General features: G+C 33.0%; 1 protein-coding gene across 1 annotated transcript; it reads right to left on the bottom strand.

Annotated features, from left to right (window-relative positions):
* Window positions 1–2,690: 2,690 nt before the first annotated feature.
* LOC148176431 (fatty acyl-CoA reductase 1-like) lies at window positions 2,691–27,002 on the bottom strand. Its single transcript, XM_088034500.1, has 6 exons — window positions 26,805–27,002; window positions 26,259–26,766; window positions 25,890–26,217; window positions 25,541–25,724; window positions 3,551–3,671; window positions 2,691–2,779 (listed from the first exon to the last, which is right to left on the bottom strand). The coding sequence occupies exons 1-6, from the start codon at window positions 27,000–27,002 to the stop codon at window positions 2,691–2,693; spliced, it is 1,428 nt and encodes a 475-aa protein (XP_087890626.1).

The following is a 27,002-nucleotide window of genomic DNA, read 5'->3' as shown; positions in this document are numbered from 1 at the left end:
AGAATAGTATATTAAAGAACGTGTTTTATAATGACCAATTTGGTGCACGAGGTCGAGGTGTACAAAACGAGCCGTAGGCGAGTTTTGTAGTTTTGTATGGGACGAGTGCACCAATGCCATTATAAAACAAGTCCTTTATACTATTTTTTCGAATTTGCACCCCTTTTTTAATAATAAAATTAAATTTTAGAATTCTAAGAGTTTTCGTGTTACACGATTGGTAATGGTTTTGTAACCACGACTTGCCACTTGATTTTCAAATTTAATTTAAAATTTGACATTTATTGAGTTTGACTGTCACTGAATTTTGAGATAACGTAACCTAACCTCACAGCCAGTATTCATATCTATTATATTTAAGTACAATTATTGTTGGCCGCAAAGGACAGTTCAATTATATTCATACATTTTTATTCACGCAGCAATTTATTAAACACAAATCGTAAAAACCAAATTGACCAAGAACTTGACAGGAGACAGGTGACAGCCAGACTAATTAGTTCTGCCAATTCTTAAAAAACAAAATTTCCTACTTTGAGTTCTTTTATAGATACCTATAAACGACTCCAAATTGAGTACTTTAATGGACCTATTAAAGCGGCAAATTCGAAAAACATAATTTTGTTAAAAATCGAATAGATAAATCTTAAATTAACCAAACCATGAATGGTTGAATTGTTTGCTTCTTGATACTTTAAATAACCACCTTCTTTTAACTACACTTTCGTTCATCTATTTTAATTAAATTTTTCACTTAACTTCACTTATTTTTTTTTCACTTAAAATATAAATTCCAAAAATTAAAATTGGTGGACAAATCAGTTTGAACTATTTACTTAACATATCAGATACTGAATACATAAAAAAGTAATTTCATAATTTGTTTTTGAATTAAAACTTTGTTAAGAAAATTTGTCACGCCCGTGACAATTTAACAAAAGTTGGCAAAACTGGTTGAAATCTGTGGAGTTAAAAATTGATAATTTGTATACAAATTGATAATGCAGTAATTGCACTAATTAAAGTTAAAAGATATATTAGAGAAATACTGAAAATAAATGTCACGGGTGTGACAATTGTTAGATGGACTTTTCAAATTTGATGATTTAAGGCTTAAACATGTACACACAGTTGGTTTTAACAACTCCTATTAAAATGCTCACACGTTAAAGAAACTCTGGATGGTATGGGAGGCACAAATAAACGTATCGTTCACAGAAAGGTAACAATTCTGATAAGGATTTCTTCTTGAAAGCAAAAAATCAATTAATAATATAAATATTTTGTATACTGGTGAATTCAAAGTCAAAATATCTGAATCAACTAAGTAAAAATATTCAAGCAATCAATACCAAATATCCAACAATATCTCATATTTTGTCCAAATAAAGAAGTAAGTTTACGGTGGATGTAGGTGTATGTCTAGCGGATATAAGCAACTACACTCGACCAATTTATGAAACCGAAACTGGGGGCTGTGGGCGCCTTCGCCTGTGTAAAATAACTTACTTTGTTCAAAATGTTACAAGCATTAATAAAATTAGTCTTTCTGCTGCATTATTTTCATTTTTTAGCAACGTTTATTTAACAAGTTTTGCTTTGTCACGCCCGTTACAAATGTATGTCACACCCGTTACAGTTTTCAAAAAAATACAGTGCACAATTGAGTTGGTTATTCTAATTGCAAAGAGGCTTAAAATGTGTGCCTATAGTTCATATATTTGTGTACTAAAGGAGAAGGAATTTGACTTCGCAGAAATATAGAAAAATGTTATTAAAAACAATAAATTTAATTTGTACGCGTCACACCCGTGACACCACAAATTAATTTGCTGCTCTATGATCTGCAATCGTAACTTAACAAATTTTATTTAGATAATTTGCAGCACTTTAACCTACCTGATAACAGTGTACTTCTGCTTGAAAGAGCTCTTAGTCGTAAATAAATTAAAAAAATGTTGTCAGTTTGTCACACCCGTGACAAATAAAATTTGTTTTGTTTTTAAAATAAAAGTTATTACACAGCTTAAGTACAATCATTCAAAATTTGTGTAAAAAGCACGAATTTTTGTGAGTGTAAAAATTCGCTTCAAAGTAGGCGGTCCAAACCAATTATGATTTGCATAGATTTTTATCATTTTTTTTGAATTGTTTTTTTTTGAAATATTTTGAATCTTTATGATCATAACTACACTACATTGATATGTTAAATAAACTTGAAAAAACAAGTTCTTTTGTATGTTTTTTTAACAATTTTTCAAAGTGACAACAAAAAAATGGTACGTGATACGAAGTTTTTGAGGTGAGAATATTGCTTGGCAGCTTATTGAAATCACAAAACAGCAACCTTCAAAAAAAGTACTCAAAATTAGTTTCAATTTGTCGCCCAATGTAACTAAAGAATGTGATTTATATAATTTTACTTAAAAATGATATCTGCAACACAAGGTAGCTATACATATACTAAGAAAATTTGTTTTATTTCAATTAAAAAAAATAAAATACATATAATAAAATTGTTACTGGTAAATAAACAATAGTAGATTTTGTTATACCTACGGCAGAAAAGTGGTACTTTTTGTGGAGCAATTAAATTGCAGTAGCAAGGCGAAGCGTAGCGTGCGAGACAGCAAAGCCACTTTTCGGGCAAATAACAAATACTACTTTTTCTCCAAACCTTAGATTTAGTTTCACACATAATACATCTCGGTGGCGCACGACACTGCGTTCTTGTGTTGCGCTCCCTTGGTGCGCAGTCTCTCCTGTCCAGAGTCGTACCCTGGACAGGAGCGTACTCGCTTACATACATAACAATGATCATGATGGTTCTCTTGCATCCAAAGAGTTTTTCTCCGATGAATTATTAAGCCAAGTACAACAAGAAATAATAATGTATTGATCGATTTATCATGGATTATCAAAACCAAAATCTAAATTGTCAACGTTGACCTCAGGTTGACGATTTGTCTGCTGCAAACCTAAGAAAAATATATGTTCCTGGAAATATTGACACGGGATTGGTCCATTACGATACCGAAATACGCTCAAACGCGTATCGAAATATCTTCATTATGAACGCGAAATAGAAAAAAGTGCTTTTTGTGACGGTTACTATTTGAGACTTACATTTTGAATGGAACTTGCACGATCTTAACTTTGAAACTCTTTAAAACCAATATTTTTCACAGTAAATGTCATCAATGACAACTACATGCATAGCCATCCATGTTTATAGTTCAATTTGCGTTCACTCATTGTCGGTAGTAAAGAAGACTTAAGTTAATTAATAAAGGGTATAGTTTGGGGAAGTTCTTAGTGAGATCCATCCCCTACCTTACGATAAAACACACGTAATTTCAAATATTTGGTAATGTCAACATTTTCCTTGATGTTGAGAGTACTTCTCAACATAGAATATGTCGCCCATAATGACGAAGGTTTCAATGTTTTACCTAAAGTTTCAAAATAGGCAAGAATAACGTTTTCAGAAAATGAGGTTATATTTTTCTTTCTTCTCCAATTCATCAATTTTTCATAATTATACTCATACTTTCCTTCGACTTTGGTGGCAGCAAATCACTAATAACCATATTGGCTTGGGCGGTAATTTCTGGAGATGTAGCCGTAAATTCGTCTTCGGCGTCAGACATTGTATTAAACTGCGCCACGAACTGCGCAACACGAGCAATCGTTGACACTTGCAAATTATCTACTAGATCTCATGGCAATCCACAAACCATACACAAACAAATTCACTAAAAATTGGATTTTTACATCGATGATCGAGCTGATTTAAAGCGATTTTTCTTTTAAATATCTCTTCCGAACACTTTAATGTACTCACCAAACTGAATTACCAACCAAAACTTTGAATACGTAGTCGATTTAAATTTTCGGTTCTTCTTCGGTCGCCAATAATTTAGAATACACGTGTAGTCTAAATGGACTATTACTTATTTGTTGTCAAATACGTAATGAATAATTTATATTAGAAGGAGTAGAAAAAGATTTATACGATAAAGAATGCGAAAAATTCACAACATGGATAACCCATTTGACATAATTTCAAAAAAACACGCGCGCACAGTGGAGCATGGCTATGCAACGCAGCGAACTGCAAAGCTTGAATGTGTTACAGCCGTAAAACGGAGAATTAAGGACAAAAAAAAAACATTACAACCAGTTTATTTATTCAGGTACCTTTTGAATTTGACTGTTTGTTGATAATTAAGTTTAAATGCAATTTGAATATGGCGGGCAAAGAAAGCAAGTCGATTCGTAGCCAGTCGCTCTTTGTTGTGAGGTTGCTATGACACCTTAATGCCCTAGGGCATAATTGTACCTCTAACGTACTGCAAATCCGAGCCATAAGGAGCCAATAATTAAACGGTAAGACATAAACATTTTGCATGTACAGGTCTGGCAACCCTTCAGAAAATTTGAAAATTTCCATTAACTTACAGTTGGTCAAGTTATAGGATCTGACTGTTTTTATCACCGATAGTTTAGCGTCGCGACGCCTAAAAGCACATATTTAGTTTTTGATATTGGATTTCGGCAAAATTCACTTGCAACACGTTTTTTAGTTGTTGCCTTTATTATCATCTCTGTAAAACTCTTCGAAGAACTAGAAGGTACCTCCTTTTTACTCTCGAAGATGTAAACAATTTCGACTACTTAGACCGTGTTGTTAAAGAAACCATAAGAATTCTTCCTACATTTCCTCTGGTTGGTCGCTACATTGAAGAAACTGTCCAAATAAGGTAAACAGTCAAATGTGTCAATAGAAATGAAATAATTTTAGTTTTAGACGGAGAAGTTTATCTTCACAGAAATCTGGAGTTTTGGCCTAATTCGTTAAAGTTTGATCCCGACAGGTTTTTACCCAAAGAAGTTAAAAAGAAACTTCGAGGCCCATATATGCCGTTTAGTTCAGGACCTAGAAACTCCATAAGTGACAATTGTAAATTTTTAAATTTGCACTGAATGATGACTGTGAAGGTGTTGGTGACAAGAATTGTGAAGAACTTTGAGGTTCTTGCAGGACAGTTTCAGTCGTTGCATGAAATTGAAATGATTTTCCAGGGGATTTTTAAATCGAAGAGACGTATTAAGGTGTTGATGAGGAAAAGGAAATGTGTGGAAACTGTTGGGAATTAATTTTTTTTAAATTTTATCGTTAACCAAAAAATGTATAGTGTGGTAACTCGTTTGGAATAGTTATTTTGCAGTCGTGGGACAAACCATTCACTTAAAAACTAGTTTTTTTTACCATTTCCAGTTCTCTACTTTCCTACTCTTTTTTACTCCTAATTTTTGAGATTTTTATTCTGCAAATTGCAATATGTTAATTCAAGGAAGTAAAAGTTTAAAGTCATTTTTGTCAAACAAATTTTGCTTTTATTCCAAGATTCCATAACATAAAACGGTAGTATACGGGGCGATGAAAAGAAGGCACCCATGAGTGAAAGTACCATTCCAGTTAAACCATCTCAGAAATCAAAAGAAGATTAATTTAAAGTCATTCCATTCAAATATGGATTTTTTTTAAAGAAAAAACTTGGCAAAGCTGCTCAACCCTTTCTAATAAAATTTTCCATTCGGCTTCGAAACTAAGCAACTAATACAAGGTGTTTATAAATGTTTCTAGCATTAAGGGTGGCTATGAAATGTCAAAGAAATTTGCCGCTCATTACAAATGTGAGTTTCGATTTGTCAACTGACATTTGCAGTTAACCTCAAACATAAAGCAAAGTAAGTTTTGAGAAATAAACTATTCCAGTTGCGGTTTAAAACCTGAAAATTGAAAACTTGGGCACAAAACCATAACCAAAACGTCATTGAAGTAAGTAACATTATAAATAATTTTCAAGATAGTTATATTCACTATGTAAACAAAGCGGCAAAATAGTGTACGACAGGAATTCCCAAGCCACGCTTGATGCTAGAAACATTTATAAACACCTTGTACTAAAAACTTTACAATGTTGCAACATTGAAAAATTTTCTACAATGCCAAAAAAAGGTACTTTGAATGTTTACGAAATCTGGTTTAAAGCGCTTATTGAACTTTTTTTGATTCAAAATATCATTAACTGTATGTAAAAAATGTGAAACAGAGTTTGATCGTTTATAAAAGAAAGCTTTTAAGTTCAGCTTATTGCTATCAGTCCACTCCCCTGTGTAAATTTTCTAAAATTCTTGGGTGTAAATCCGGCTTTCAATTTTTTAGGGAGAAAATTAGGGAAAAATTGAATAACGATTTTTGAGGTTAAGGCTGTTCTACCCCTCAACTAAAATTCGTGTTTTGAAAAATATGCAACCCAACATACTAATCATTTGACACATGCCAATCATCCATAAGGGTGAAAATCGTCTGTAAAATTAGCATATTTTCTACCACAGTACAGCAATAAACCAGGCAGATAAGTTTGCCTTGGTTCAGAGTTTGTTTCATAGATTTTTCTTATTTCGAAATACGATGTCCCTCGAAATTAATTTAATGCATTGGAAAATTATCATTAATGATAATAAATCAAAATGAATAAAATAAAGATGTTTTCCCATCTTGTTATTTCTTTTGCTTGAATGTTTACGCTGTTATTAATAAAATCCATTGCAACAAATTTAAAAATCTGGCGCATGTGTGTTTTGAGCACTTCCAAATAAAACAAAATATTTCAGGTAAACTATTTTGGAAAACAAAATTAGTTTTAAAATCTGTGTAAATGTGCTTTGACAGGTAGAGAAATTAGAGTGAGGTTTGCGAAGAAACCATAGTCATTACCAGTTTTCAGGTAGAGTCCTAAAAGCAAGAAAGCTAATCCATCGTTCTAGAAGAATTCCAAGTATTATATTAAATTGTCTTTAAAATGTGATTAACCGACACTTCACATGACAGAATCAAAAGAAACAAACCCAACTGTATCATAATGCCATAGATCACCGGAAAAATGTTAAAAAAAATCATGTCTTAAATTTTTCGAGTTTTGATGGATTAAAGAGGAAAAGTTTAATGCCAAAATTAACGATTTCTGTGCAGTAATTTTAGGTTCAAAAGAATTTTTTACCTAATAGTCATTTTACGCAAAGGCATAGTGCAAAAAAAATTGAAAAAATCTTGTTAGAAATGCCAGAAAACTGTTTTTCTATTTCGCGTTCATAATGAAGATATTTCGATACGCGTTTCAGCGTATTTCGGTATCGTAATGGACCAATCCCGTGCCAATATTTCTAGGAGCATAAATTTTTCTTACGTTTGCAGCAGTACCGTCAACCTGCCGTCAACGTTGACAATTTAGATTTTGGTTTTGATAAATTTCTTGTTGTACTTGGCTTAATAATTCATCGGAGAAAAACTCTTTGGATGCAAGAGAACCATCATGATCATGATCAACATCTTTGCTCTCTTGGCTCCCTTACCTCAAAACGTCACAACTGTCAAACTGACATTGGATTTGACTACTTCGAATTTTTTTCCCGAACATTTTGCAAATGCCAACGACCCTAAAATTCCCTAGATTTCGAAATTAAGTTTTTTCGTTTAAAACAAGACGAAATAGAAAAAATAGCGTATGATACTTGTTCATAATGCATTTTGCCGCACTTACTACTTTACTTTACTTACTACTTACTACTACTCGCTGCGCTCGTCGTGTCCTAAAAACATGCGTGCGGCAAAATGTTCATTATGAAACGCCTTTCATAATATACTATTATAAGATTTTGTAATGAACAATCTCTATCAGTGTGACATCGTTCACATGAAACCATAGTTACATTACTCGTTCATGAACCAACCTGACTAACGCCAACAATACTGCAGCAACGTTACTATGGCTTTGAATACTAGAAATTTAAATTATTGGGGGAACAGTTCAGCAATGTTGCCATTTTCCTAATTTTCTTTTAATCCTCCTGCAAAAATAGAGAGTCTGCACTTTTTTAAAAAAATTTTTAGTACTCTGGTGGACCACCCAATTACGTCCTTTCAAGATGGTGTGCCACTTTCCCGACACCTGTACATATACAGCCGTGGACAAAAAATCTTTGACGTCAATGTCATTTAATTGTCGCATGGTGTAAAACCCCACTTAAAATATGTAACCTTACTTATTTGTACTGTCAATTTTGAGTTATAATTTTTTAATTTCTAAATTTTCAGTGTTTTCAATATTGCAAGGAACTGACTGTAGATCATACCGCTCTGTACTAAAGATAATATTCTAATTTTATTCGTTTCAGTCTTGATAATTCTTAATTGTCAACTTGTCAATACTTTGATGTTTTAAACGTCAATAATGGCAATGATAGTAAAGCACAGACTACACTCAAATTTTTGAAACGTCAGAAAAATGACGTCTAAGATTTTGTGTCCGCGGCTGTATGTGTTGTTATTTATATTTTTATTTATTTATTTATTTATTTTTTATTTTCATCGCTTTGGAAAATATGAGATTAATTCGCAACAAACTAACAAACAATAAAAATCTTGGGTCAAAAAAAATACTTAGCCTTACTACCTTACTATTTTTGCATCTCGAAAATTGAAATGTATCTTATATTCGAGTTGGAATTTATAGTCGATAAATCAATAAAGATCAAGTCTAACCGATGGAAAAAGCATAGCGATTACTGAATTACTTATTAGGTACATATTTTTGAAATCCAAAGGATAGATTTTGAGATCCAATAGATAATTCAAAATTTGAAGTCTCAAAACAAGAGTGCATCTCAATTATACGAAAGATAAGGTTTTTTCTTTTAGAAATTTTTATTTTAAAAGTATTAAATATTTGTAAACACTGATTGCAAATAACATTAGCAAACCATAATTTTACTTCTTAGAAATGTGTCAATTCGAAGGGGTAAACTAGATAATTTAAAAAAAGAGGGGTATTATAATTTTATTATTTTCTTTATTTTTTTAATTGAGTGTAATTTAATTGATAATTACAATTTTCGTTCGTTCGTAATTGGGCCAGCTTTATGCCTGGCAAGAAAATTTAGTAATAATAATCTTGATAAGAATGAGATTAAAATGTTATGGGATTCATGAGCTTTAGCTCTCGGTAGTGAGTAGGTATCTGGTTGGGGTTCCAATGGTCAATCCCGACTCGGTCGAGCCGTAGTCGTCGAACCGTCATTAGGATTAGAGACCCCTGCTGTGAGGGGTTGTAAATCATTTGTATTTTGAAGTGTTGGTTGCCGACTTTTAGAAAATTGAGGACCATTTTTACATTACATTTTATTTTTTTCTGAAAAAACTATTTATAATTGAAAAAAATCAAGGAGTTTCCCGGGTGTAGAATACAATTCTCTATCTATCAAGTCGTAGTTCAAGCAAAAATTCCTAAAACTGTGCCCGTAAAACGACATGGCGTTTTTTCAGTTTTTATTTTTTTTAAATAAATCTATTAAGAATTTTTGAAAATCACAGAGTTTCCCGTGTACATTTCGATATTGTCTACACGTACAAAAAAAATCAAAACTCCAACTCTTAATTTGTGGCCGTAAAAAGTAATGGCGTTTTGCACTATTTCCTATGCACTTCGGCCGGGGTAGGACAGAGCCTTAACACGTTGTCAAAGTTTTGTGTCTCAACATCTCACATTAATTAAGAATTAATTAACGGTTTGTTCCAAAAAAAAGATTTAAATAAGGATTTAACAAGTTTTGACAAACTTCCGCTGGACGATTAGCTTCTACGCATGTCACAATTGCTTCAAGGTCAAACGTTTTTTTTTGCCAACTGTTTCCGCTAAGAATTTCTAGGGACCAACTTTACTTTTTATTAAATGGACCGATAGTAATGAGCTCTAGTATACTTATCTTGATTAAAAAAGCACACATTTATAAAAATTTATTTATTTATCTAGCATAAATCGCTAGATAGCACCCTGTAGGTAAGTTACCTGCGAAAATTTTCCTTAAACTGCACGAAGATGCGCTGTGAATGGTCAACTAAATGCTTGTAACTTGAATACTATAAATGCCTGAAGATTGTGCGATGCAGCAATCAACTCAGATTGTGATGATGTGCGAACGTTATGGGACAGCCTGTAAATACAGGTGTACTCGAATAAAGTGCAAAGATTTTAACCCTAATATAATAATTTTGCAAAAAAAATCGAAATTTGAATAGGACAAAAGACTACAAAAACTGTTCGAATAAAAAACGTTTACGCTCGCTCTTATCACACTTGTTTAACCTTCACTAAATTATTGCTTTTTAAAACATAATTTTCAAAAGTGCCTATTGCTAAAAATTGATTTGTTTGAAAGCAATTAAACTCTCAAAAAAGGCAATCTTTATTTTGATTGGTTTGGAAGGTGACTTCTTCCGATTTGCAGTTGTCAAATTGAAATTTTAATTAGAAACGAAATAATGAAAAAGTTACCTGAAGTAATTACTCAAAATGATCAAAAAAAAATTAACTGAAAATAATCCAAATTTGAACAATTTAAAGACATGTTTTGCCACTTATTTATTAGCGTTTTTAATCCCAACTTTCCGATATCCTGACTGAACTTGACATTAAAATGGCCTACCCTAAGAGTTCATTGGCGCGTTAGGTGTTTGCCGAAAAATAACGGTAACGGTGACTGAATTTGGTCATTATGTTAAACTGCGCTGTCTGATATTGGAGTTAAAATCTTTGCACTTTATTCGGTTGCATCCTGTATATACAGGGTGTCCCAAAACAGGCGTGCCAAAGTGTCGGTACGTTGTTAATTAGGGTCCCAGCAGCTCGAGAAAATTATTTAAAAAAATTCATTTTGATATTCAGAGTTTTCTAAGAGTAAATTTCTAAGAGTAAATTTGGCAACATGATACATAAGAATATTGTACCCACCTACACATTTTTTTTGTATCCATAGAAATTAGAAGGAACAATGAAGAAGCAAAATTTGACATTTAAAAAGTCAAAAGCCAAAAGCCAAATTTTGAAGCATTTCAAAATGAATTATACCTAGTATTTGAGATCGATTTGGGAGAAAATCATGATTGTGGGAGACCAAGAACCACAAGAACCCCTTAACTTGAAGAAGTTGTTCTTGATCAGGTTAAAGAATTTTCAAATAAAAGCATTCGCCAAATTGCTCGAGAACTAGAAGTCAATTCTAGCTTAATAGGAAGAAGGACCGAGAGATTGCACCCTTATACACGAGTTCAAGCTCTGGAACCTGACGATTATAATCGAAGGTTGAATTCTTGCAACTGAGTAATGGATCAGCAGAATCAAAATCCTGAATTTAGTGTGCGTAATGAGTTGATGAAGAGGACTGATGAAGCAACATTTACGCGAGAAGGAGTTTGCAATTATCATAATCATCATTACTGGTTCATGGAAAACCCTCATGTGTTTAGAGAAAGTAAACACCAGCAGAAGTTTTCAGTTAATATGTGGGCCGGAATTTTAGGAAATCGCTTGGTCGGTCCTTTCATTTTTCCAAATCGACTAAATCACCAAAACTTTTTAGAATTCCTAAATAACAATCAAACTTTTTTTCGATGATTTACCTCTAAATATTTTGCGCCAAATTTGGTTCCAATTGGACGGTGCACCAACTCACCAAGCTGGTCCAGTACGTGAATGACTAAATTCAAATTTTCCTCAAAAATGAATCGGCCGAGCAGGTCCTGTTTATTGGCCGGCCCTATCGCCTGATCTCAATCCATTGGATTTTTTCTTTTGGGGACATGCGAAACAAATGGTTTATGCCACTGTGCCAGAAAGCAGAAACGAACTCTTGGAAAGAATCACAATGGCTGCTAATGCAGTAACGACCGAGATGTTGGAAGATGTTTAATTAAATAAAATTAGAAGGGTGAATAGGTGTCTTCCAGCCAATGGTCGGAACTTTGAACATTTGCTTTAAACCTTCTAAAATTGAATGTTCGTTTTAATGCATTTTTCCATAATAAATCTCAGAAAAAACTATATTTTAAATGGTAGAGGTATTTCTCAAAGACTAACAACAAGTATTTCTTGTTTTATTACGCTTCGTTTCGAAAGCTTAACAATTTTCAGCAATGAAAACTTTTATTATCAATGTAAAACAAGAAATACATTAACTAACGAATAGACAATGCACAGTAATAGTGACTGGAGTGATATAATAATAATGCCAAAGAAGGTGAACAAATAAATATTGAAATTTTACTAGAAACGATGGAAAACACCAAAGGTTCTGATCCACGATGAAATAGTTTCATGACATTATTGTGTCATTAGAGCAAAATGTCCGTAAAATGTTCATTTAGATGCCATTTCATCATGAACTCAAGGATTGCCGTCACCACTCAGAACAAAACCAGATTTTGAAGGGCTACATAAGACCAGTCAGGGCTTCATGTTATCGCTTTTACTTCTGCCAAATTCTAACACAAATCGCTCATGCGAAACCACTTTCCTTTTCCATTTTAGAACAGCAAATACCACAAATTTTAGAGAAGGAAAATACTGACAGCTCTTTTTGACATACACAACATTGACTTCCACTAACAATGAAAATTTTGATTGTTATGGTTATGACGTGGGGTGGAAAAGCAATGTTGTCAAATGATTTTTCAGGTGAAATCGACACCTAAATCTTCTGAAAATACAAGAAACAATGTAATAAATTACGCTCAAAAGCATCTTATATCATTCAAAGGTGTTAACAGAACCCAATGCAGGAGCTCTAACACTGATAATAATTTCAAACATAAAAATAAAAGTGTTCAAATGTGTCTCTTTGGAACCCTGTATCTTAAAAACTACAACAGATTGAATTTTTTTAACACTTTTCTAGGGTTTTTAGAACCTTCACCACCAACGTAATAATAATTTGGCACGCCTGTTTTGGGACACCCTGTATAGTTAAAAAATTGAACCGATAAGTTAGTCCAACGGTTAAAGCTAATAACAGTAATAACATACTTATAAGAATACGTCTCCTTGAATAATTCTAGTGGCAAAAAAAATTGCACCAAAAAATCCATGAACGATCATACTATGATTAAAAAAAATCCATCTAGTTATCTTTGAGGAACAAAATAATGGAAACGTACATAGATCTAATTTTTTTTGTTTCCTTTAGATGACAACTACAATAAAATTCCGTTATAACAAGATGCAGCATATAATCACACTAAATTGTCTTGTTAAATGGGTTCACGCTTATTTATGGAAACTGTTTGGAAAAAATCAAAAATTTTGGTTCACTCAAACAATAAATTTTTGTAATGTGTTTTCAATACATTTGCAATTTACGGAAGCATAGAAGGGTCAACATACTTTTTTGAAAAAGTGACCAAAACTTTTCAATATTTTAGAATGTAGTTAGAACTAGAGCAATGAAATTTGGAGAAAATACTACTTTAGACCTGTTAACTGTCTACCCCCCCCCATATTCCGATTATTTTGGGCAACAGGCACGGATTTTAGAAATTTTTGTTTTTAAAATAAGCCAAAAATTCCAAGATTTTCTATTGGAACCTGTACTTTTGGTAGTTTTGACACTAAAACAAGCGTAGATAATGATTCAGCAAAATAAATTTAAATTCGAATGGGGCAAAATCATTTAAATTTAACAACTGTTTTCGTAATAAAACTGCTATGTACCTTTCGAACAAAATGTATTTCTAGTCTAAATGTATGTCTAAATCTAGTTCTAAACGTGTCTAGTCCTACCACTCAAGTTGGGCCTTCCTTGGGTACTCCAAAAAGAGAACGTCGATTTTGCTTTGTGTGCTGTTTGTTTTGTTGTAAAATTCTTGCGCATATGATTTCGCTTTTCTCTTGTTAGTTTATTTGTTTTGTTTTATTCATTAGTTTTTGCATGTTTTAACATAGCGTTTTCTTTATTGTAAACAATAGGTATTGTAAGTATAGTGGGTAATAGGTACCAGTAAGCTTACGTTAAAAAAGATATTTAAAATGTTACTATAATTTGATTGCGCGGTTGTCGGAACTTTGATTGTTAGCAGGTTTCTGAGAATTTTTTTATTCAGATGTTAACAGAAATGGGGTGTAGGTTACTTCCAGGAAACTTATTACTTTCACTTGTAATTAGGTGATAAAATACTTACCTAATGTTAGGAAGCGCATGTCGGTTTTCGAGAAGCTTACAAAATTCTGCCTGGCGCGTTTTTCTTAGTTTTCCGGTAAAGTGGTTAGGGGCGCCAGTTTGGACAGGTCAAAAAAACAAATAACGTTAAATTTCATTTCTTTTAAAAGTCTTAACGTGTTGTTTTTTTAGTCGTTTGAGAAGAAAAATTGTTATGTTTGTCTTGTTTATGTTTTCAGCCGATCCCACGCGGGATTTTGATTAACTTGATTTATCGTTTTGATTAACGGTCGATAGAGTGTTAGTGTTCAAATCTTCGATGCCGCGAAAGTGAGAATGTGGACGGAATGAATATTATTAGTCGATCGGTTTCACAGTAAAGTGTTATTACAAGTGCTAGTGGGCCGGGCCCGTCCGTAAACCCATTTTCAGGTTGTTTATTTATTACTAAATAGGCCCAAAAATAAAACAAATCTGCCTATACTTGAAGGAAATCCGAGAAAAAGAACCAAACAACTAAATCACGACAATCGACGTACAATTTAATACAATTTTTTTATAACTCCGAACAAATCGTACAGATACGTTACTACAATTTCTGAATTGTAATGGGGTAGTTTAACCTTATTGTAATCTTTTAAAGAGTTTTGAAAAGAACAAATATTTTGGGTGGCTTTAGATTTGACTGTGAAGGCTAGGTTTTTATCCCACTGGATTTTTAGTCCAGAGTCCTGTAATGAGTCGTGATGATGTTGTAATTTTTCTTTTGTTTTTCAGGACGGTAGCAAAGTTTTGTGCGTTTTGACTAAACACCCTCACTACAGATCTAAAGCCTCATTTCCACGACCCGTTCTAGAGAGAACCGAATTTGATTTACGATAAAATTTGAATTATTGCACCATATTTTGCGGTCAGAAAATTTGCAAATTCCTATTGCACCCTTGGTTTACAATTCTCTGTTCCGATTCTGACGGATGCCGAACAACCACACGGACTGCTACATTTGATGATAACCAACAGGTTTAATTACTCCAATTCTTTTAATTTGAACACTAATTTTTTATCACAATGTTAATAAGGTAAATAACATATACAGGGTGTCCCAGAACTCATGACCCAGGCTGACACTACGGTCCTATTGTATTTTATTTCCCCGCTATTCTACCTTTGCAAAAGCTTTCGGGATTGGCTGTTAGTTTTTCGTCCTTGTTCGAATATTATTAAGCTTAGACTAATTTGGTTTTTGAATTCGCGGCCTGTATTGTATACTAGCCTAATGCTGGAGCGTTACGAGAATATTCGCATGGTATAATGAAATCCATGGTATAATGAAATCTTATCTTTATATCATGGGATGCACACCAACACAGTTCATGGTAATGGTAATGGTAATTTATTAATGTTAAGAGCTGAACAACAGCATACACAAGTCAAGATACAAAAAAAAAATAATACAAAAATATAACAATTGAACATATTAAAAAGTATACACACACAGTTTTACAAATTAATATGATTAAAATGAGTCAAATAGAAGCTGTTCACTACACTAACATGTTAAAATTACAATTAAAATAATTGTCTACTGAAAATAGAGCATGTTTACATAAAAAAAATTCAGTTTAGATTTAAAATCTTTTTCAGTTGCACACCTAAAATTTCTGTGTAACACATTGTAAAACTTTATACTCAAATATTGAAAGCCAGTTTGTGTCCTGCGTAACCGATTGGTTACGATTGGATCGGGACTAGATTTTCTCTGTGTCTAGTATAGTGTCCATGTGCATCTGTAAACCTCTCAAAATTGTTTATATTCTGTTTGGTGTACAGAATGCATTGGTACACAAATATAGCCGGAAACGTTAGTATATTGTTTTTGATAAAAATCTCTTTACAGTCGGCACGGTAATCTAGGTGAACAACAATACGTATAGCTCGTCTTTGAAGAGCAAAGATTCTTTGAGTACATGAAGAGTTTCCCCAGACCAATACCAATGAAAGTGCAGAATGAATTAACGCATAATAGGCAGTCAGAAGGGTTGTTTTAGACATGCTTGTTGCTAGTTGCCGTAATAAAAATATATTTGAACTTAGTTTCCTACATAATTCTTCTCCATTATAGATCCACAGCAACTTAGTATCTAACTTTCAGGTTAGTTCCTCAAATTGTCGAAAACTAAAGTTTGTTCCTCAAGTGTAACTCACTCAAATATCTGAAGTTCGTTTCTCAGAGAAATTTTTGAGGATTGTTCCGTAAAAGAGCAATTAACTGAGGTTCGTTTCTTGCAGAAGTATTGAGGTCTGTTTCTCAAAGCGTCAATAGCTGAAGTTAGTTTATAAATTATAAATCAATCAAATAACTGAAGTTCGTTCTTCAGAGAAATTTTTGAGATTCATTCCGCAAAAGAGGAAGATTCCGCTGCTGCACTATTTTCGTCTGTAGACTCGAAAAAATTAAACTAAATGATGTTTATTGTTAGTTTTGACAATCAATATATACATAGAAGTACCAACTCACAAGACAGTGCTTTAAGGAGTTTTTTAAAGCACTAAAAACAATTATTTTAACATAAATAGATATTATCCGTTCACTAAACATAAGTGACAAGCAACGTCAAACTTTGAGTGTACCGGGGAAGTTAGGGGAAAATGTTTGTGGAGTAGAATGTACTAATGACACAATCTGTCATAAACTTACAGGTTAAGACAATTCATCGTTCGATTTGTTTGTTCAATACGCATTTTTACCTATTCAAAACTTTGCAAGTGCCTTTTTCTGCCTCGCATCAATGGCAATATTTAAAATAACGTGTATGCGCGCTAGTCATTTGTTTCAAAAATTTTGTCAATGTAAACAATGTTCTTAAAAAATGTTGCAGGGGAATTTACGGTTTACCAATCTTCTGTCATTCTTATGTCACTTATGTTTAGTAAACGATAATAGTCGCATTTTATTTTCAAAAAAAAGAAAAAATCTTATTCATATACGTCCTCATATCGATCAATAAATGAATTACCGCCATTCCTCAAAACAGTTTTCTGAACTAAATCCTTCGATGGACTTTTCAAATCATACGCCAGTCCCAATTTTGCACATAAATCTATAAAAAACGTCGTGAAATTTACTCTGTAGTTCCCCAATTCTGCTCCTTTATAGTCCCAAGGAAAAGTGTGATGGTAATTGTGCCAACCTTCGCCTAGTGCACAAATAGCAACCGTCAGATTTTCAGCAGGGTTAATGTTCCTAAAAAAGGTCAAAATTATCACAGAGCGGAAATCTAGTCTGTGTTGGTGTGACTGTCATTGTCATTACAGATTGACATTTTAACTCACTTATTGTATGGCTTGTTCCCGAACATGTGTGCAGCGCTATTTACCAACCAAGTTGCATTCAAATTCAAAACGTATCTTGCAATACAGCTCATAACATACCAGTAAAGTGTTTCGTTCCAGCAGTAATACGGAATCACGATTGGCAAAATGAAGGCGAAAAACAACATTATTGGGTGGCAAAATGTCTAAAATTGGATAACGGTTTGAAATCTAAGATGAGTTGGTACCACTGCCGATTTTGCCATAGACATACAGTTTAACAAACGCTCTAGTGCGGTTATGGCTTTGCATTTTTAAATCGTTTACAGCTACCTTACCGCAAACCTGATCTGAGTAGACAATACATAATTTTTAAAGACTTTTTTAGAAAAATCAATCAAGAATATCAGAAACTTATCACTAAGAGTAGACAAATTTATATTGAACGTCAGGTCAACAACAGTAACAACAAAAACAAAGCTATGTGGGATACCATCAAGAATTGCACGAACCGTAAACCAAAGAATACCATAATTAAAATTCAGAAAAATAATGTGACTCTCAGTGATCAGCAATGTGCCGAAGTTTTCAATGAGTACTTTTCACAAATTGCAAGTAACACGCTTCTAAGTATTAACAAAAACGATAAATTGAACTATACTGCTGAAAATATTGAACGTGTAGAGAACTCTATTTATTTAATGCCAGTGTCTCCATCAAACGTAATGGAAATTATTTCTAAACTTAAAAATAGTAATGCATCTGGGGAAGATGGCATTTCCAACAATCTTTTAAAAAAAATTGCATCTGCAATTGCTGAACCACTATGCCACACTATAAATCTATCTTTGGAACAGGGACATTTTCCATCTATTTTAAAGAGAGCGATAGTTAAACCTCTTTTTAAAAAAGGCGACCACACATCAGTAGAAAATTATAGACCGATTAGTCTTCTACCTAGCATCTCCAAAGTGTTTAAAATTATTGTAAATAATAACGTCATATCTTTTTTAGTAAAAAATAAAATTTTGGATAATTCTCAGCATGGTTTCATAAGAGGTAGGGGCTTGGACACTGCTCTTGCTGATTACTTAAATAATATAATCGCGTACATCGATAAAAAAGTCAATACATTGGGGCTTTTCATAGACTTTACAAAAGCTTTCGATTGTGTAGACCATCCAATTCTATTAAGTAAACTTGATCAATATGGAATCAGAAGAAAATCTCATGAATGGTTTAAATCATATCTTAGTGACAGGACTCAAAAAGTACTACTCAACGGGTCATTATCGGAGTCAAAAACTATAACTATTGGAGTACCACAAGGATCGATTCTTGGCCCAACATTATTTATTATATTTGTGAATGATTTGGCACTCTACTTAAAACCAAAATGTGACTTTGTCCAAATGCCATACGCTGATGATACTAATTTTATCGTAACAGGAGATGATGCGGCGGAAAAAGCAGCGAAAATCTACCACAGTTTACTGGACTGGGTCACTATGAATCGGCTGTGTATCAATAAAGACAAAACATCAATAATTCCTTTTTTTAATAAAATATTAAATCAAAATGACAAGCACATTCATCTTAATGACAAACCTGTTAAATTATCTCAGGCGGTAAAGTTGCTCGGACTCACAATCGATAGTCAAATGAAATGGTCAAGTCATCTTCACAATCTTTGTAAAAAGCTATCAACAATTTGCTATGGGCTCCGCAATGTAGTACAGCAATGTAACTTAGGGACAGTAAAAGCATTTTATTTTGGGTGTTTTCAGAGTATTTTGCAATACGGAATTGTACACTGGGGCCACTCTTCTGAAGCCGAGAGAGTTTTTGTTGTCCAGAAATGGGCTATACGAATTCTAGCTGGTTTAAACGGTAGACAATCATGTAGACAAGCATTTAAAGATCTACAAATTATGACATTACCAAATTTATACATATATCATGTTTTATGCTATGCTTTCAAAAATATCGAGCTATTAAAAATTGGTAGAAATACATATTGTTATAATACGCGCCACAAAGAGTTATTACTACCAAAGCAACATAGCACTGCCTATTTTCAAAAAGGTCTGCATTATAATGCTTGTAGATTTTTCAATAACCTTCCTCAAACAATAAGAGACTCGTCCAACTTACGTCGATTCAAAATAAATGTCAAAGCATTTTTATTAGACAAGAATTCTTACTCCATAGAAGAATTTCTAAAAGTATAATCTATACACTAACTCCTGTATTGTGATGTGTCATTTTATTCTAATTTTATCTTTACATTTATTCAATTTTATCTTTATATTTTATTTGATTTTATCTTTACATTTTGTTCCATTTTATATTTACATTGTATTCGTGTATATGTAATATATTGTTAAGTGTTTGTAAAATTGGTTTGTTGACGTGCCAGGTTTATTTACATTGTGTATGTATTTAATGGCAAATAAATTCTATTCTATTCTATTCTAAACCCCCATAAACATTATAACACTCAAATGGTTGGGTCTCATCTAATAAATATTTTTTCCCAGCTGGTCAGTCTTACAAACCAACTCCTTACAGGTCTACATTTCGAGGTCATTTTGTTACTCAACTGACCCAAACTTACTCAAAATAATGATAAACGCAATTATATTAATTGGGGATACTAAAGAAAAAATACGTGTAATGTGACCAAAAATTTTAAACGACCTGTAAGTTCTTCATTTTTAATGCCACTATAACCAAATTTGTGAAGTTTATAAGTCTTAACTGTCTTATTAAAAGTTTTAGAAAAATTTAGACCAAAAAAGGAGAATATTTAGAAATTTTTATGTGGACAACAGTGAAAATGTCAATTTTTTCAACACTGTAATTTCGTTATTTTTAGTGCGACAGGAACGAAATTTATGCATGTTGTTTCTTTTGTTTGTTTTAGTAATCACTAATTTGCAAAAATGTAGATCAAAAAGTCGAATTTTTGTTTTAAGACCAAAAAATGCCACCAATTTTTTTTTCCTGTCATTTTTTTATTTTTCATGCGATTTTAACGAAATTTGTGGAGATTATCGCTCTCGACTGCCTTATTAAGAGCGTCAATTTAGAAAATTTTAGACCCAAAAACAGAATTTTTAGAAATTTTGATTTCAAGGAGCGAAGAAAAATTTTGGTTTTTTAACCAAAAAAAATGTGACCAAAAATTTTAAACGACCTGTAAGTTCTTTTCTTTTTAATGCCACTATAACCAAATTTGTGAAGTTTATAAGTCTTAACTGTCTTATTAAGAGTTTTAGAAAAATTTAGACCAAAAAAGGAGAATATTTAGAAATTTTTATTTGGACAACAGTGAAAATGTCAATTTTTTCAACACTGTAATTTCGTTATTTTTAGTGCGACAGGGCATGTTGTTTCTTTTGTTTGTTTTAGTAATATCACTAATTTGCAAAAATTTTGATTAAAAAGTCGAATTTATAAAAATTTTCGTTTTAAGACCATAAAAATGCCACAAATTTTTTTTAAGATCCTGCAATTTCTTTATTTGTTAAGTTAAGAGTTTTAAGTCGCGGGTAAAAAATTTTGTACCCATGGAATGGCTAATTTGTCAAAAGGACATTGATAACCTAATTTAAAAAAAAACCTACCTGTCAAGCTGTGGCATAACATATCAATAAAAGAATCTTCAACGGTAATCTAGCTTTGTAAGATCTGTGGGTCCATAATCTATGAGCTCCTGCTGTAATCCCGAAACCTGCTGCAAATCCCGTAAAGCATTCTAAAACAGTAAAAAAAATAACGAAAAATAAGTGGTTTTTTACAAATTACCCCAACAGATAATTTTGTATTGATAGATATTATTAAACCGAAATGTCAACCAAGCAAATAAAGCTAAAAAATGCAGTAAAAAGATCCCTATAATATTGGTCCATATTAGAGGTGTTTCAAAATATCCCCAAAATGTTCTATAACTTGTGTCAATTGGTTGGGTTTTTGTGTTCTGTGAAATCTGATCGGTTAGTTTAAGCAATACGGTGGTGTTGGGGGCCATTGAGGAAACTAAAAGTTAAAGTATGTAGAAAAAAAGATAAAAAAATATTAAAGCTACATACCCAAAAATTGTCTTAAACGTGTCTTTCGTCCCACACACCGTATTTAAGTAAAGTAACAAAATTTCTTTAATGGATATAACAAAAAGCACATGCGCTTTTATGTGGGTCCATTGGTTGACCTCAATAATTTGCACTGCCACAAAATAATAGTTTATACATCTATGTGCAAAATTAAAATTTTCAGGCGTGGAAGAAAGTATAGAGCGTCCGAATGATTTCATTTCATGATTTTTCGCACCGCGTTTATACTTTTCCAAGTTGAGACTCGTTTTTATGAGGGTACGTCTTTGTGTAAAAGTTAAATGGCTCTACAATGCAGACCATAAATTGTGGTTGCAACTCATCACTAGGGTTCGACCAGGACCGCACCGGACCCAACAGTGCTTTTGGTGCCAACTCTTCGATCAAATACGATCAAAACTTTTTTTGTCATGATTTAAATGCTCTTGATGTGTCCAATGATAATTTGACAAAAATTTGCTAATTAGCGTAATAATGCTGTACATTGGACAAGGATAAAATTAGTTTTAAATTAGATTAAACTGTTTAATCATCGCTTTGATAATGGTAGGATTGCTATCAAAACACGCGTCAACATTTTTTGACGAAATTTGGTGTTTGGAAATATGTAAATTGTATTTTTGATAAAAAAATTTTGTCAACACCAAGATTTGATCCAACAATTTTCTGTATCTGAAACTGTACTATCACAAGAGTTAGTTTATCTCAATTTCTGTAGCTAAGCACAAGGGCAACATTTGGTGAAAAATTTGGAAAAAAAGATTTTGTACAAATTATAATTTAATGACGTCTGCCAGGTACAAAAGTTTGCTTGAACCCTATTCAAATAGTCTTAGAAAAACTTTCTCCTCTTGTCTTGTTGGAAAATTTAGAGATAATTCCATAATACCCTCAACCCGTTGGTAAATGCTAATAAGGGCAGGTTTTAAGGGATATCAGGTAGTCTTGAGCAAACTTTCTATTTTCACGTAGTTTATTTCTCGATTGTACTTTAGTGCAGTAAGGAGCTTTTTTTTGGTGTTCGGTTGCGTTCTGTTTGTTTGTTTGTTTTTCTGGTTGTGATTTTACTAAAACAGTCTTTTTCGAGACTCCTTGATAGATAAATATGCAAAAGAACAGGGCCACATCGTTCTTCGTCTTCCGCCATACAACTGTGTTCTCAACCCAATCGAGTTGATTTGGAGCACATTAAAAAGATCAATTTGAAGAAAAAATACTTTCCCGACGCTAAGCTCAAAAGTTGTAGATTTAATCCGCCAAGAAGCTGCAGATATAACGTCGGAAACTTGGAAAAATTGTATCAGGCATGTTGTCGATGTAGAGAATACTTTTGTGTCGCCAAATTTTAGACCTTTTGTAATTAATTTAGAAGAAGATAGCGATGACTCTGTAAGTGATTATGATTCCGATTAATTGTTTTAATTGTTTGTTTTTTTTTTGTTTTAATATACAAATTATACTAATCAGGGATTTATTTTATTTACTAAATTTTAAAATGAAAGGAGAAAACCAAAAAAAAATTGCGGCCCGGTCCTGGCTTGAGACCTCTCGGACTACCTAAGAACTAATTTATGACTGGGTTCTTTACAACCTCGAAACCACTGCTAATGTTTGCGGTAATCGTTATTGCAGGGCCATAATAACGAGTTTCAACTTGGAAAAGTATAGAAGTACCCTTTCAAGGAAAGAAAGTGAGTACAACCCTGTAATGAGGGTTGGTTTCGTAAATTCAGCATTTAAGTGTAAAAAATCAAATTACACAATTTTACTTAAAAAATCAGTGGCGACATAAATACGAAAAAAAAACATGCTCTGAATTTGACCTCAAAATCAAGAAAATAAATTTACAGTTTTTGTGCAAAAACTAATAAACCGAATTTTGTCTTTTTGCTCAGCTTAGGAAACAAATATTTTCAGAATCTTCTCGTTGTTGTCTCTTGGTTTCACTTTAGAGACGACCGCTTCCTGATTTGGAATTAATAATGCATCCTTTAAAAAAAACAAGAGTTTGTATGTAATTCTTTTTTTCTTGTTTTTGTAAGTTGAGCATTTGAGCTTTGACCACGCAATGTTAAAGATACAGGATGTCCCAGAACGGTTGCACTTCTCTTTAACGGGAAATCCTGCATTAAAATCTGAGTTGTCATTCGTTTTGCACAATATTCAAAACACTTTGAACAAATTTTCAGTGGTCTTTTCAAATCCCTCCGTCACAAAACCCCAAAAAAATAATCTTCAAATAATCATTAAAAAATCTTTTTATTTGTCTTTTTAAATTAATTTTAAATGCCTAGTTGCTTTTTGCATTTGTGGTTACATAGTGGATAAAACGTTGTATGGCATATATGCATTATTACGTGCTTGAGACAAGCCAGTTAAATTAACTATGCTACTTGTAGATAATTTCTAAAATAACTTACTTATACAAAGTGTTTATAAAGGTTTCTAGCATCAAGTTGGCTTTGAAATTCCTGTCATGCACTATTTTGTCGCTTTGTTTTTAAAGTGAATATGACTATCTTGAAAATTATTGATGTCTCTTATGTAAACGACGGTTCAGTTACGGTTTTGTGTCTAAGTTTATGATTTTCAGGTTTTAAACCATAACTACAACAGTTTTTTTTCAAAACTTACTTTGCTCCATGATTGAGGTTAAATACAAATGTCAGTTGAAAAATCAAAACTTACATTTGCAATGAGTGGCAAATTTTTTTGACATTTCATAGCTACTCTTGATACTATAAACGCCTTGTATTATAAACAACTAATGCATAACACATTTAAAAAGCTTTTTTAAAAATCTGTATGTAAACAACGCTTTCACGTCAATTTAACCTTCATTGTATTGTAAAGACTTTACCTACCATCTGATAACTTTACGAGTCGATTTGTCAAATTTACATGTCACTTAATCACTTCAACACTTCGATTTTTTACGTTTTTCGGAAAAATTTAATAATACATAAGACTCGCCAATAAAATGTTTTATTTCACTTGAAATTTAAATTAGCTCCTCAGAAATGTAACTTTTAAATAAATAAATTATTTGCGCCGGCCGTCAATTATTGTACGAGTTCTAATCAAAAATCGTTTATTAATAACACCTATTAATTATAGATTTTTCATGTAGTACTGTCACATAGCCACATAAGACAACGCGAGTCGCATCTTCGAATTCTAGATTTACGAACAGTAGCTAACTTGATAATGGACGACTAATAATAAAAATAATTACGATTTCTCAAGGAGCAAAAACCCTTCAGAAAAAAATTACCAGTTGAAATATCATGACGAAATTTTAATCATTTGAATTTTATGCTGAAGTAATTTTTTTTTTGTAACTTTAAAATGTAAAACTTTAGTGACACGTTGGAAAGGCCAGTCATAGCAGAGATGTTTCTGGGTCTGAGTTTTTCAGGCAGTAATGATCCAAACCGATGCAGTAATGATCAGTATCGATGCGGTAATGACTGTTATAGATATAAAAAATATTACGTTAAGGCAGTAGAAAGATGCTTCCTTAATTACTAACATTGGGAAAAAGAATATAAACATTACTTAATGCTCGTAGATCATTAATTACATATTAAGAATAAGTTTAATAAAAAATAATCAAAAAGTGGTTTTGCTTTTTTTAGTTTCCACTTTCATCTAAACGTATTGTTTCTGATTCGGTAAACATTATAGCGTTGTTTTCTAATCGTTTCCGAGGTTTTAAGAGATTTCTCTAAGCATTGTTTGTAAGTTAATACTCCTGTCATGTTAAAACCCAAAACACCCTGTATAGGTACTAGAGGAGTATTAAGAATTCAAATAAACGTCGAAAAATCTAAAACACCAAATAAGTATGTTTATTAGTTTGTGAAAGACATCCAAGCCATTCTTTGAGTGTAACAAATTTTACTAATGACATCAATTTTAATGAAGACTATCCAAAAGCAAATTAGGTACCATAAAATGTTAAAGATGAAAGACGCAATTTTTAGTCTGCCAAGTTTCTTTTTAGCTTTTTCAAAGTCATCTTGTTCCTTCAAAATGAACTTTTTCAGTCCTCTTACCATGCTGAAGACATATAATGCCTTATCAATTTTTGAAGTCTTATATTCGAAATTATCAACATCACTTGGAACCAGCTCCTGCTCTAGCTTAAAACAATTGTGATTGACAAAATCCCATTGGTGATTAGTGAAATATGAAAGTGCCAAAGAAGAATTGTAGATCTTCCTTTGCAGCTTCATTAACCTACAAAAAATTGAAAACAGAAGTTAGAGAAAACGTTTAACTTGCATTGGTTTTTTTCCAAGGATTTTGAAGATGATATCGATGACCATGGCTGGAAGAAGTTGATAGAACAGCATTTTCAGGTAAAAAATAAAAAAGGATTGAGTGTATGACAACGTCGGGTACCAGAAGAGTTTACTAAGAGGCGTCGTAGTCGTTGTTTCATTTACACACAGTCCTAAACTGTCCTTTTGCTTGTACGGTATTACCTCACCGTTGCTACAATTATACACATTGAGATTCAATTTCGAGTCTTGATCTTCGAAAGTTGCTTGTTTCCACGCAGAAATGATGATGGATTTGATGACGATGTCCACAGGCACAAAATCCACAATCAAATCAGGATTGCCATAGATGATCCTCATGATGCCAGTTCCACAGCCGGCGGTATAGGCTAAAGGACCATTAAGGGAGTCAATCCAACCGGGAAAGGGCTCCACTAAACTTGCCATAACTTTAAAAGTGTAAGTACGGGACTGGATTTTAAGCACTCACCAACTGATGGTCGATGGATCACTGCAGGGATCCGTCCTTGGCACAAGTCTTGGACGACGTGCTCAGCCAGAGACTTGGTGAAGGTGTAGGTGTTGGGCAAAGGATAGATGTATTTCTCAGTCAACGCATTCAAGACGTTTTTGTCTACTTTCTCAGCTATTTCAATGGTTTTCTTCCAGTCGGCGTGGGGAGAATACATTTTCTCTCCAATGACTTGCTGATCTGTGTTACAGAAAGTTGTAGAAATGTGCACCAAAACGTCAAAGTTCGTTGCTTCTAGTGCTAGATTAACAACCTCGCGCGTGCCTCTGGTGTTCAACAGCACAGCATCTTTCAAACTGTCATCGAAACGCACAGACGCAGCCACGTGGAAGATGATATTGACTTCATGAATTAATAGTTTTCGGTCTGACTGAGAAATTCCAAGACCTAGTTCGCGGACATCTCCACCGATTATTCTGATCTTCTTCAAAGCGTCTGGAGTTTGAGACTTCACTACGTCAAACAACTAAACCAACTTTGATTGACATCATGTGTATAACTTACCGGAAGCTCCAACAGTTCGTTCAATCTTGTTTCCAAAGACCGTCCTTTTTTCTCCCTTATTAACAAATAGACGTTCTTAATGTCAGGACACGACCGGAGGAGTTTCTCAAGAAGGACTTTTCCGATAAAGCCAGTGCTTCCGGTTATGAAGACATTTTTGTTGGTGAAGAACTCCGGTATTGTCGGCAACTGAGACAT

The sequence above is a fragment of the Gnatocerus cornutus genome, chromosome 4 (genome assembly GCF_029298725.1).
Source record: "Gnatocerus cornutus isolate USDA-ARS CGAHR chromosome 4, icGnaCorn1.1, whole genome shotgun sequence".
Lineage (NCBI taxonomy): Eukaryota > Metazoa > Arthropoda > Insecta > Coleoptera > Tenebrionidae > Gnatocerus > Gnatocerus cornutus.
This window is presented reverse-complemented; position numbering and strand designations above follow the sequence as displayed.